This window comes from Schistocerca gregaria, chromosome 5, assembly GCF_023897955.1.
Source record: "Schistocerca gregaria isolate iqSchGreg1 chromosome 5, iqSchGreg1.2, whole genome shotgun sequence".
Classification (NCBI taxonomy): Eukaryota; Metazoa; Arthropoda; class Insecta; order Orthoptera; family Acrididae; genus Schistocerca; species Schistocerca gregaria.
The window spans coordinates 200443540-200457629 of record NC_064924.1 but is presented as its reverse complement, the minus strand read 5'-3'; the positions used below and the strand labels follow the sequence as shown (position 1 = coordinate 200457629).

General features: G+C 42.8%; 1 protein-coding gene across 1 annotated transcript; it reads left to right on the top strand.

Moving 5' to 3' along the window:
• The first annotated feature begins 1969 nt into the window (after positions 1–1969).
• On the top strand, positions 1970–10275 carry LOC126272839 (uncharacterized). Its single transcript, XM_049976042.1, has 2 exons — positions 1970–2161; positions 10075–10275. Exons 1-2 carry the CDS (start codon positions 1987–1989, stop codon positions 10221–10223), a joined length of 324 nt encoding a protein of 107 aa, XP_049831999.1. The 5' UTR covers positions 1970–1986; the 3' UTR covers positions 10224–10275.
• The last annotated feature ends 3815 nt before the right edge of the window (positions 10276–14090 follow it).

Below are 14090 nucleotides of genomic sequence, written 5' to 3'. Positions count from 1 at the left end.
GTCTTTGTGCAGTTTATTACTATAAGGCAGGAAAAGCGTACTCTGCTATTCAGAGTCAGTTGTCTGTATTGTCTTGTAGTGAAGAACAAAATGACGTTAACAGACCTCCCAACAGCTCTTGCTTGTGCGAATTAAGCAAGGATTTGCGGTGGTAGTGACTATACTGGAGCTGCAGACTGGCTGTTGTTGCAGCTGCAGTTCCTGCTGTAATCGTTAAAATTCCAACTGCTGTTCCTGCCACTATTATTGCTGCTAAAACTGATACTGTGAAGGCACTGAATAGCTGCACAGTGAGAAGCTACTCATCGCCATTTTTCTATACTGCTCTGCGTCGGTAGAATGCAGTTTATGATCATTCATGTCGGTGGTGACACAGACCCCGCTGGAGCAAACAGGTGGTTCCTTGTGATTGATGACGGCAGAGTTCACAAAGTGAATGACTAGCCAGAAGCAAAGTCCTGGAAGTACACTTATGAAGTTTGTCAGTAGCTTGTGCAACCAGTCTCGGGAGTGACCCGAACCGGAACATGCAAACACAAGCAAGGTCCATCACTTTAATATCAATGACGTGCATCACAGACTTCAGATAGCACTTATTATTGCTGGACAAGTACGGCTCTGCGGTGTTTGGAGGCACGGGCACACGCGACTGATGCGGTGACCTGGGCGGGAACAAGCTGCGGCTGTGCTATGTATCTCTGACCTTTCCTCCATATCGATACTCGGAGTGGGTGGGGAAATTGAGTCACTGTATGAAGCTAAACAAGGTATACACATGAAGGGCAGTCAAATGAAAACCGAAGACCCGTCATAAAGGGGACAAACAATGGTTTCATTCAAACGTAATCACCGCACTCGTTGAAGCATTTGTCCTACTAGAGGACGAGACGATGAATTCCTGCCTCGTAGAACGCGGTCGGTCGCTGACGGATCCACGACCGCACCCACTCTTGCAATTCCTCGTCCGACTGAAACCAGCAACCAAGCAGGTCTTCTTCATGTCGCCATAGATGTGAAAATCATACGGTGAAACATTCGGCCTGTACTTACAATGTTGCAATGGTACCCAACCAAATCGCTGAAGTAAGGCCTTCGTCAGATTGGCAGTGTGGGGTGGGCATTATCGTGCAACAGGGTGATTACGCCCGATAGCGTTCCAAAGAAATCCAAAGTCGTTTTCTCAAGTTTCCGTAAGATATTTATGATGACGCAGGGGCGTTATGCTCGTCGAGTTCCTCGAGCGTGGAACCTTGCTGAGAGCTGTGAAGATATTTTGCAGAGACTGCGACACACTACAAAGCCAGAACACCCAGGAATGCAGTCGGAGGGAACCGTCCTGTTGCGCGATTTGATGGGGAAACACTGCGACACCCGACCGCGTTCTGCGGAACGGGAAATCGTCTCGTCTCCAAGTGGGATAAATGTCTTACCACGTACGATGATTACTTTTGAATGGAATCATTCGATGGTCCCTTGTGTTGGGTATTGCGTGTTCATTTTCTCTTTATTTTACTCTGTTATCAAGACCTGAAATTGTTATTTCTAGTTCAAATGAAGTAGTTGACAGACAGAACAACAAAAGTATGTCTTCAGTACCTAAATAAACACGTTACGAGATTCATTAACGAATCGTGGTAAAATCGATATATTTTTTGTGACCGTTAAATAAATGAATCTGATGTATCAGTACTATCGCTTATTTCAGAGAAAGAGACATATCTACATCCGCAGCTCTTTTCAGCACAACTGCGGTTAAAACCATGAAGGACAAAGTATATTGTGTTAATTTCTAAGTCTGTAAGAACTCTGAAGAACTTTTTGCCAGCTGTATGAGAAGATTATAGAGGGAAATTGTACTTCAATTTCGTTTCCATAAAGTGCCGTAAAAAAAGTGTTGCGTCTTGCCTGAAGGCCTCTGCCTGGCTATAAAGACGACGAGCCGGCCTGCGGTGGCATCTTCCGCGCTTCCGCCTCTGCAGCTGTGACATGTCCCGCTGCTGCCTGCTCCTGTTCGCCGTGGCTGCCTTCGCCATCCTGGTGGAGAGCCGCCCGGCTGACACTGACGCTGCCGACACTGGATCCAGCAGCCCGTCGGAAGCGGGAGGCGACACTGGAAACAACGGCTTCCACTTCGGGGGTGCGGTCCGTGAGTTCTTCACAGGTGACTAACGCACTGGCATTCGCCGATAGCTCGTCTTGTTTTGTTGAATTTGCTTACGGGCTGAAACTTTTTTAAAATTTCTTTTGTAGTGCTAAACAAAACCAATCTGCAGACCCAAGTATCTTCAGCAGACCGTTTTCATGCTTTGAGGTGGGTATTTGCTCTCGGAAATTCATGTAATAACAGAAACGCATGTTTACCTTGAAACATCCCCATAGAAAATTTTATGAATTACTGTGCTGGAAAACCTCTTACGTTACTTGCTTTTCAAACAGCTGAGGAAAACTGAACGTACTCAGACATTACTCTCTTTACTTATTCTGATCAACACTAAACTGACACACAATATTTTTAGCGCAACGCAATCTGACGTTCAATAATCCCTACAAAAGAATGGCCCTGACTAACATAACCTATACCTTTCACGAATCACTTACCTCACAAAAATCTTCGTTACTCGAACTACCGCAATACAGCGAGCGCCACTGCTGCCAGCTAAATAAAAGATTCTAACTACTGAAGGCACTAACTACTGATAGGCTTGGTTAGCAAATGAAAGATTTTGATAGAGAACAAACAATGTATTTACCTTAATAGTGTTCAAAAGTCATAAGATATATATCAGTTCATGACATCCAGTCTTACAAATTTACTGTCTCTGATGGACACAAGTCCAGATCATCCGCTCTCAAAACTCCGCCATCTCTCTCCCCACATCCACCACTGCTGGCAGCTCACCTCCAACGGCGCAACGCTACGCGCTGTTAACTGCCAACTCACCAACACTACAGTAGCAAATTCCAACAATGCAAACCAGCCACAGACTGCACACAGCACAGTCAGTGATTTTTTTATAGAGCGCTACATGGCGTTACCAACATAAAAACCTAAACAGCCTACTTACAACCATTATCTTAGACAGTCCAGTCCATTTGTGATTCATGAGCCCATTAAGTTCCTGCTAAAGGGAAATAATTGGCAGTCTCCTTTAGACTGAATTTGGTGTTTACACATCGTGCGTCGGGAGGAATGATCAGTATTCAGAGATATGACAGAAACGGTCATTCTGAGGTTAAAGTCTTGTAACAACGGCTTCTAAATTGCAAAGCTTAAGAGGTATGAGCACTTCTTCATCTCCGTTACCGTGGAGCAAATATCTTCTATTTCCAACTCTTTGCTTCCCATCTTTTGCGAGGAGGTGTGTATGAAGAAAACAAGAAGAAAAGTCTAGTAAACGTGGCCTCTAAAATGCATACCATAAGAGCCACGAGCACTTGTTCATCTTTGCCACTGTGAAACACATCTCATCTCCCGAACAAGTGCTCGTAAATCTTAAGGTATGCAGTTTAGAGGTCGTGTTTATTCCACCTTTTTGCTTAGAATTATCGTTCATGTCATTCTGGGATACCCTGAAACGTCTGACTATTCTCTAATTGGACAGTGAAGGGGCTAAAATGTGGCCCTCGTCATTATTCTGCAATCCACTGGTGCGGTGGCTAAAGGAAACTACACAGCGGTATCACTTAACATACTTCCAACATTTTCTCGGGGGTGGCATAACAATATATGACGAACGACTGCCGGTAATCCTCCATGTGTGTCTGCATTTTTCCAATTTTATCATCATATTAATTGAACGGTCGAAATGAGATGAAACACTATGCCTTTGCGATGTCTCGGATGTCCTTTCTTGTAATTATAGAAGCATTTTTTTTTGTGACGTAAATTGCCTTTACTGTAAAGTTTACCATCGCAGACACTTTCCTCCCTCGAACTACCTAGACGAATTAGTAAAAAGTTACACAGTAATTTTTCGATATCACCGCCCATTATCTGAACACTGAAGAGCCACAACACACAGACAAAAATTGCTTGGATGGAAGTTTTATGAGGAGCACCGCAGTGTAACTTCGGTTTCTTTGAGTTTCCAAAATGAATTCTAGTTTGGTATCTTTTCTGTAACTACTAATTGTATATGATCGTCTCACCTCAAATCTTTTATAATGGGTAGCCTATTTAGTCTGGTTCTGGTAAATGTGTGGTTATATTAGGTCTGTAGCCATTTCATCCTACAATGTTGCTCAGGTATTTAAGACATTACCGAACAGGAGTAACAGAGAATATAGTACGGATACAAAAACAGGCTGCACTAATGGTCACTGGTTTGTTTGACTCATGGGAGAGCGTCACGGAGATGCTAAAAAACCTGATCAGGTACACCTAGAAAACAGATGCAAACCGTCACGAGAAAGTGTACTTCCTAAGTTTCAAGAACCAGTTTAGAGCGATGAATCGAGGGATTTGTTATATCCCGTATTTACTATTCCTGTAGGGATCTTAAAGACAGATCGGCCGGAGTGGCCAAGCGGTTCTAAGCGCTACAGTCTGCAACCGCGCGAGCGCTACGGTCGCAGGTTCGAATCCTGCCTCGGGCATGGATGTGTGTGATGTCCTTAGGTTAGTTAGGGTTTAAGTAGGGGACTGATGACCTCAGCAGTTAAGTCCCATAGTACTCAGAGCCATTTGAACCATCTTAAAGACAAGGTTAGACTAGCTACTGCGTTCATAGATACGTGTAAGCACTCATTCTTCCTGCACTCCCTACGTGTAAGGAATGACAAGATGCCTCAATAAGCGGTAGAATGGGTAGTTCATGCTCCACTCGGTGGATGTGAGTGTGTTATTATCTTCTGTTTAGGTGTGTTACATTACGTTTGCTTATTTCGATGGCCAGCTTTATTATTTGCACCATAAGTTGATTATTTTAACGTGTTGCATAACGCAACGGTGTTATGACAGAATCTTCGAAACAACTGCCTTTCACTGTGATACTGCCAAAGCTGTAAGCGAATCAGTCGCAAATTCTTCGTAAAGCCACAGAAATATTTTGTTTGTGAGAGATTTGAGCTCAGTTGTTGGGATCATCGTTCCATTTCCGTATATAATTACATTTTATGTTGATATTTTCATATCTCAGGTACTTAGTCTTTCCAGTATCAGACAAAAAGTCTCGGATTAAACCACAAAGTGTCACGGTTCTTTACGAAGTGTGACTAGACAACAAGTTGACCCATATTTTTAAGACTGTAGATGATGTTGGTCTCTAGAGCTTTAAAAACTTGGTCTAACAAAAAAGACGAAAGAAACTTTTTCTACCAGAGGCGGTGTAACTCATTGTGGTAGTTCCGTAATCTTAAAGACATCAGAAAGTAACTGAAGTCAGTCGTGAATCCTGCCAGTTGTGATGCATACATAAATCTTATCTTTTGTTAAAATGTTGTATTCCAGGACTAAACATGTTTAAAATAGCAGATGCTGTGGAACTGAGGGTAAAGAAACCTTAAGTTAACATATATATGTAATATACGAGGGTTGGAACATAAATCGTGGAAATTTTTTATTCAAAGCCGATACAAAAGACTTACATGTTTGCACCTGTTACTGTCCTTCTAAGTGGTCACCAGCGTTCTGCAGAACCCGTTGCCAGCGATGTGAAAGTCGTAGTATACCGTTAGCAGAGTCTGTTCTGTTGATGGTTCGAATGGAGCGGTCTACTGCCTGTCGAATCTCTGGAACAGTTCTGAAGCGAATGCTACGAAGTGGTTCCTTCATCTTCGCAGTCAAATCAAAGCCACAAGTACTTCCCAGCCCCACCGACCGAACAGAGCAGCCACAGCTTGCGCTGTATGCGCCCGCGCATTGTCGTGCAAAGTGATGGGTGGGTTGCGCAGAAAGTGTCACCGCTTCTTTCGCAAAGCTGGTTGCAGGTGATGCTCCAAAAACGAACAGTAATACTGCACATTGACGGTCTGCCGTGGAGGAACGTAATGCATTAGGATGACACCATCACAGTCGTACAGGAGAATCACCATAACTTATAGACCGCTCCATTCGCACCATCAAACGGCTCTGCTAACGGTATACTACGCCTTCCAGATCGCTGGCAACGGGTTCTGCACAACGCTGGTGACTACTTTGAAGGACAGTAGCAGGTGAAAAGATGTAACTCTTTTGTATCGGTTGTGAATAAATAGTTGCCACTATTTAAGTTCCAAGCCCCGTATGTTTTCGAAATACAGGCACGTTGGAATGTAATATGTCAAAAATTCGCCTCAGTTGCGAAGTGTCACTGGCATTTACCCAGGTTTCAGCTAGAGTAATCTAGCCTTCTTCCGAAGCATAAAATAAAATAAAACCTGCCAGAATAGTGCACAGTCAAACATAAAAAGCTAAAGTACCGTGGTATCATGTCAAGCTACGTTTATTAGCTGACGATCAGCCCTGCCCCAATTCATGGAAAGCGGTCGGTTAGCCGCGGACGTTACGTTGCGTTCCAACTTAGCGTCAGCGGCTAACCGACCGCTTTCCATGCTGCTCAAATCGTTATAGCACCACTCTGGCGTAGTAGCCCCGATGATCACCGAAGATGTGCCGGTAGACGTACCGCAGGGCGGTGGAATACCAATCTAACTGTCGCCCGCTATATGGCCCGACAGCCGGGACTGATGATCTGGCGTGCCATTTCTTTTTATAGCAGGACCCCTCTGGTTGTCATCTGTGGTACTCATTAACCACAGCGGTACTTTTATGACATTCAGCACACCAACACACCATCCTGGCTTACATTCCAGCAAGATAACGCCCAACCGTACACAGAGAGAGTTTCTGTTGCTTCTTTTTGTACTTGTCTTACTCTGTCTTGGCTAACAAGGTCGCCGTATCTCTTCGTCAACTGAGAACGTTTACAGCATTATGGATTAACACTCCAACTATCTAGGGAAAACGCTCCAGGAGAACAGAATTTGGCTTTGAACAACTCTTTCAATGAATGTGAATCCCAACAACTGGTTGCATAAGGGCCACAGGCACGCATTGTTGGCGTACTCATTTTGTGAAGCTCTTTCTCGTCAATAAATTACTCAATTTTTTTTCCGATTTTCTCCACATAACGTTTCTGGTGCCTGGAACGCCACCAGCCGGTCTTGGTCCGGACACAAATATTTGTTGAGAGATGGGTCGTTTTATGTGTGTCCACAATGCACTGGACTCAACAGTGCATGGTGTCTTGTAGTTGGTTCTCCTTTATTTCTGCTTGTGTGGGTAGATGTAAATTCTCATGCGATCCTGGAAGCAAGGCATTAGGTTCTCTGAATATTCTATATTATATATCGACACAATTGTGGGTGACCGACTGTTAGGGCCCTACACTTCACAGGGAAAAGGTAATTGGTGCTATTTGTTACTAACGCTTGAGCAACAAATTACCCACGCTGTCGGGTATGGCAAAGACAACTGACGGTCTCTATGTACGATGAAGCAAAACCCAATTTTCTATTTAACATAAATGTTAAATCAATGATGGATTAATCACACAGTGATTGGTCACATATTGAAACTTGTAGAATATGAAAGAGACGTTTAATGTTTTTTTTTTAATTTTCTTTTGTAGGTGCCCAGCTCAGCTGGAAGTATTTTTATTATTATTTATTTCAGCATAACAAATCTGATGATGGTCGTATACATCGAAAATGGCCATAAAGTGAAAGAAACATTTTTGCAATCAAAGAATCTTTTACACTCTACAAGTGAAATATATCGTATCGCTGTGGCTTTCACTGTGATTATTCTATGTTTCATGGACATTATTGGTTATCATTGGTTATTATTAGACAAATCAATTCAAACCTCAATAGCTGCGATCTAGACGTTTGGGATCGTCCATTAATTACACGAGGAATTTTCTTTAATGTCCTCCTCCCCTGCAAGTGGCGGATGGCGAGATGTGATTGGGCCTTTCCCGATCCTCTCCTTCACGTGAGCCAGGTAAATATGCGTAAAAATGGATTTTTTGTCGTTTACTTTTGTTAAAACACTTTAATGAAGAGGTTTTGTTTAGAATGAGGACTAGACAGTTTTTATAACAGTAATTAATAACGTTAGTTTAAACATACCAACCTTCAGTATTGTTCAGATGGGCATACAGAGAAGTAAGTATAAATAGTCTCCACATAAATAGTATTAAGTGTTTTGACAAATCCTTAAAGAATTACCTGTTTATTGATATATTACAGAAATTAAATGTCGTTGAACCTTTACTTACTTTGCAGATGAAAGACAACGTTGTTTGTGCCTTCTTTTGAACCATATGATTACGTACCTTTTCAGTTTCTTAATTTATATGATCAAAAAGATGATACTTGTCGATGAACTTCAGCTTAGCTTTCTTCCGCAAACCATTACCTTCTTGCTCGCAAGTGCGTTTCCACTTGCTGGTATGCCGCTTAACCTGCGCATATCACTGACGGACACACAGTGATTTCGACCAGCGTGGCAGAGAATTATCCGAATGGACTCTGACACTTGTGCGACACTTGCTTAAAATCGGTAAATCCCGGGAATGCACACGTATACAGAATCCAGTTCAGAAAGGCCATAAAAATTGGTGGACACTTTTAATATTGACCGTTATAGTAATACATATTCTCTAGATTAAAAAGCTGAAGTAACATTTTCATTGCCCTCCGCCCTCTCTCCTTAATGACATGTGGTGACATTTTGTCGGACTCCTCCTACCCCCACCCCGAGTGCACTTAATATGAAAATGTCAAAGCTAGCACCCTTCAGCCGTCTAGTTTCCAATGTTACATTACGCCTTCTACACCACTTGTTAATAGCAGACACAGTGGCTGCTCCAAACACTGAGACGGCATGGAGTTTTACAATTATTTATTGAACTTTCTTTACAATTTCTCCCTCGTCGTCACTGCCCAGCCCGGTGGATCCCTCCATCTGGCTGCTGCTGTGTGGATTCTCCGACAATACGCTGATCGCACTCAGGAGCCTGAGGCCACCAGTGCTCCGCTGAAGCCAGGGTGCCCTGTGGTTGAGATGAAGTCGTCGCCGTGAGGACAGGCTGCTACACCGGCAGCTGGGAAACTGGACAGACCACGCGCCGTGGGGCCGGGTTGCCGTGGAGTCCTGGCGTCGGTCCCCGGCGGCGCCTGTGACCAAGACCGCGCTGCGGTCGGTCCTGCTGGAAGTTCTCGCTGTAGTTAGTCAGCCATGGTGCTAACCGAACTCGGGTCGACCTCCAGAGCTGAAGTTGACATCTGGCGGCGAATGGGTGACTCCTGTGAGCTGGAACAGACTTCTGAAATCGTCACTGGGAAGATTGAACATTCAGACATCGACCACGTATGTTCTCAGATCCGAACTTCTTCCTAATGGCTTCTGTCTGTTGCTGCTGAGCTCCACTATTTATACCCGGCAGGAGGACGTTTTCTACCCTCAGTGGTAGCTTTTTGTTATTTCGCTCGCAGTATATTGCAGCATATCTTAGCGTGGTGGCCTCACTTCCTCTTACTCAGCACTCTGCAGGCTTCGCTCGGCACTCGGTCTGAGTGCGTCCTTGCGTCAGCTTGTTGGTAGACCGCTGCTGTCAGCAAGGTTATCTGTGCCTGCCTACTTCGCAACGCCTCGGTCGCCGGAGTGCCTCTGTTTTGCCATTCTCCACTGTGTGAAGTAATGCTTACTACATGTGGCCGCAATAGTTATTTTATGGGGCTGCCAGTTACGGTGATACATTACACCATCTTCAGGCCGCCATCCTAAACATGGGTCAGGGGGCCTGAAGATGGCGTAATATATCGCCGAAACTGGTAGCCCAATAAGTTTGAAAATAGACGGCTGAAAGGTATTTGCTTTGATATTCTGTGCTGAATAGCCAAGTCCCGTAAACATCTCTGAAAAGGTGGACATACAGTGATAATTAATATAACGTTCCGTTTCTCAAACATTGCGGGACAGCGGAATGGCTGGATGGCGAGTGATGGGTGTCACGTGACGTGAGGCGTAGCTGCGCGGCCAGCGCATCCCTCGGCAAGAGGCTCAGAGCGCCCGCTTCCTGCCCGCAGGTCTCCGCTCGGGTAACGCCACGCACGACTCGCAGCAGCCGCAGCCGCACCACTCGCCGCTGAGCGGTCTGCGGGAGGCAGCGGTGGGCGCCATCCAGCGCGCGAGGCAGCGGGGAGCCGAAGGCGGCGGCCAGGGGACCAGCGCCTAACCTCACCCACTGTAGTCTCTCTTAACGGCAATAAAATGGACTGAACTAAGTACTCACGTTTCTTGTCAATACCTTCCTTGTTGCACGTAGGTAAACCTCAAAATCTGTCACTTACCACTCACATATTAGCGCCTTTTCTGTCACCTTGTCCAAACAAGTATAATCTTTCTCTTCCACATTGCAGTACTGCCATATCTTTGACACCTCTTCTGCTGGTCTTCATAATTTCCCTCAGCTCTGTTTCTTTCTTTTATTAGCTACGTTCGATATGGATGAATGAAGGCGACAAATTTTCACTCAGTCCTCAATATTTACTTAGACTTTCAGGTTAGAAAGCCATTTTCGAGGGAGTGCCTTCATCAATCAACACGTCTTAATAATTTATTTTGCTTAAGTCTCGAGGAACATTGACAAGTTTACTTAAATATTCTAGTGTCAATATGGCCGTCAGAATTTTCAGTAACGGTTATAATCAGTCGTCGCAGAGCTTATTTGAAACACCACACAACAGAGCTACTGTATAAACAGCACAGAACGGTCTCTCAGGAAATGCAAACACCATACTGCGAATGTAGCATAAGCGAAGTGCCACAGTATTTAAAATGGCCCCACATGATGTGGTACCGTTCGTGGATGCTTTGTGTACAGTCACTGCACTTAAGATAGTAAACAGAAGTCGTTGTGACCGAGCGCTTCTAGACGCTTCAGTCCAGAACCGCGCTGCTACTGCGGTCGCAGGTTCGAATCCTGCCTCGGGCACGGATGTGTGTGATGTCCTTAGGTTAGCTAGGTTTAAGTAGTTCTAAGCCTAGGGGACTGATGACCTCAGATGTTAAATCCCATAGTGCTCAGAGCCATTTGAGGAAACAGGTCAGGCCACGTCCTACGTGTGCGACTCAAGCGACCAGTAGCGGGACGTCTGTATGAGCGACGTTCTTGCTACAGGCAGCAGCATGAGACTGTAGCCTTTCTCGAGAGCAGGGTAACCAGATTAGCTTTACTTAGGAAGAAAGGAGATGAGGGGGCGTTCTGTGTGAGTTTTTGCAAAAGGAGGAATCTTCATAGAGAATTGAATTTTCTATCTTCAGTTAGTAAGACCACCAGACAAATTCTACGAATATACAGGGATCAGATCAAATTCAAGTACCTCATCAAGGAATGTGGTTATTACGTGATCACGAACGTTGAGCAGCGAATAAGTGCGGAATAATTAGTCACTAAGATAAGTAAGGAATAATAGGAATGCCATGGTCTAGCGTAGCACCTTCTGCTAGTCACCTGAGTCGCCATGGGTCATTGTTTCTGTCCTTTTTCCGTCTTATATTTCCACTTACTCAGATAGAATCCTATCACCTATTCTGTGTACCAAGTTTTGTCTATACTCTTTACACTGCATCTCCAACTATACTGTTAAGATCTTGCTGGGGTACTTTCAACGTGTACACGCCTAACCCAGAATATCACTCACACTAAATTCCTAATACAAGACATCGAGTAAACAAGAAATGTTACTGATATTTGATTGTTAGGAACCTAATTCAGCAGCAATCAATGTTAATCCCAAGTGTTTCAGTTAACTTAAATAGTCTACACAAATAAATCGTACAAAAAATTTCTGATAAAAAGGGCAAATGTTTTTTGAAATTATGTATCTAAAAGTCAGAAACATAAAACAGCTTGGAGAAACATCTTTATGTACATCATTTGCTGTACTTGAATTCAAGCATCATCCAAAGGCACATCAAAAGTTTCTGTAATCCATTTTATTTACTTTAGACGCACCAAGATGTTTGACCGATTTCTTTTTCATTCCGCTTTTTATTTTCAAGTTTAATTCAGAAAGCGTGGTCTCGTTGAACCTCACTTCTTTCCTAGCGTCTTCTCGAAATGTACTACATTTAATACTCGATTAGAAGGAAGCCTTGCTGGCAAATATCAACCAATGTACCTCTTTGTATATAAATTAGGTAGGCCTTGAAAATATGAACTTTTTGACACTTCGTTCAAATAGCAGCGGCTGTTACTGAGATGTTTCACAAAGTTTTTTGATTACCTTGATTACTTTCAAGTAATTACATACTTTTTACAGAACTTGACCTCGTGATGATCAATTTGATACCCCCATTTGTCCATTTCCCACTCTTCATTTGGCATGAAAATTCGGACAAAAACCCATTTTGTAATTTATTCAAAGCCTTCTTTTCGCTCCACTCATACATTTGATCAAAGCGTTTTGAGTGTTCTCTTTGCCTTCTGTCATTTGCAAGAGACGTCGTTTCGATATCTAAAACCGTTTATTTTTACAGCCACGTAATTACTGATGTACAGGGATATGAAAAAGCATGCGACCTGTCAGCCAGATTAATGTACGACTTAAATGAACCATACACAAAGTCTAACCACTCTGTTTTTACCTCTGCAATATCCTAAAAATATCGTGCAATCATTTACTTAGTTTAGTGCAGCGCAGTCACTATAGTCAATAACTAAACGAAATTCAGTCCCGTATCGATCGAAGACATCAAGCTGTAAGTCGCGGAACTATCAAATTCTTTCAGCAAATAGTTTTCTTTATTCGGATGACCAGTATTTCATACTAGGGTGTGCTGCAACTCCAAGAGACAAACACGTTTGAATTCAGGTGTACCAGTTGCAGCAGACCACAAGCAGTAGCACAGACATCGTCAACTTAGCACACTTCCGTAGTTCTACCTGCAGTCGTATCTGAAGCTATCACGCGTTGATTGTCTCTTCTGATGCTCACATAGGCCAAAGCCTAAGGATCTAACTGTTATCAAAGAAGAAAGCTGAGAATAAGTATTCAGAGATCTATCCATTTATGTCCACTGTTATACCTAAATAAAAAACAATTCAAAATAAAAATAACAAACCAGTAAAGAGATATGGAGGTACAAAATAGGAATCTTGAAAATGTTCTTGCAGACAATTTTCTTCAATAGAATAAACAAAAATAAAAAATACAAAAAGCTACTGGTGAAATAGTTTCCCTTTTAGCCCTTGAATAAACAGCTTGTTAATGTAGAAACATAAGGGGCAGTGAAATCAAAATGAGACAGAAGTGAAAAAATAAGTTAACTTTTACTATTTCAATAATAATTTAAACGGCTACCTTATTATGAGACAAATAGTCAATGCAGTCACAGGAAAACTTTTCTGTTGCCTTCGGAAATTTGATTGTATCCAGGCTAGCACCTCTTTGTCTGAAGCAAATCGACTGCTACGAATGTCTTTCTTCACAGTTCCAAAAGCGTGGAAATAACATGAGGAGAAATAAGGACTTCATGGAGGATGTGTAAGTTTCTCATCGAAACTTTTGCAGTCTAGTCCAAATAAACTTGGTAGTATTTTATTCCAGATTATATCAACGCAAAGAAAAGTAAATTTCTCAAACAGCACATACACCTATGTTAGCAGCACAGAGACATTAGTGTAATAAAAAAATTAGGCAACCATTTGCATAAAAGTCTTGAACTAAATAGAATACCATACAATTTTCCCTTGCACATACCATCTTCCCTGAGAAACCCTACAATCCTGTAATACCTGACAGATAAAGCAGAACAGATTCCTATCAAAATGTCCATAGAATAGCGCAAAACACAAAAGCAGAGAATAAATGTGCTTATGAGAAAACAGAAACCAGAGGCCTCACAGATACACCCTCACTGTCAAAACTTCAATGCACAGATTTTGCCCAAGAACAATGAATTTCACTGACTTTCAGTATAGTGGGAAGTAGATGAATGGTTGCTAAACAAAGGCCTTAAATATGACATTAACAAATGCAGACATTAGGGACATCATAATAAAAACAGAACATATTATAGAATAAGAAGGAAAAAACCA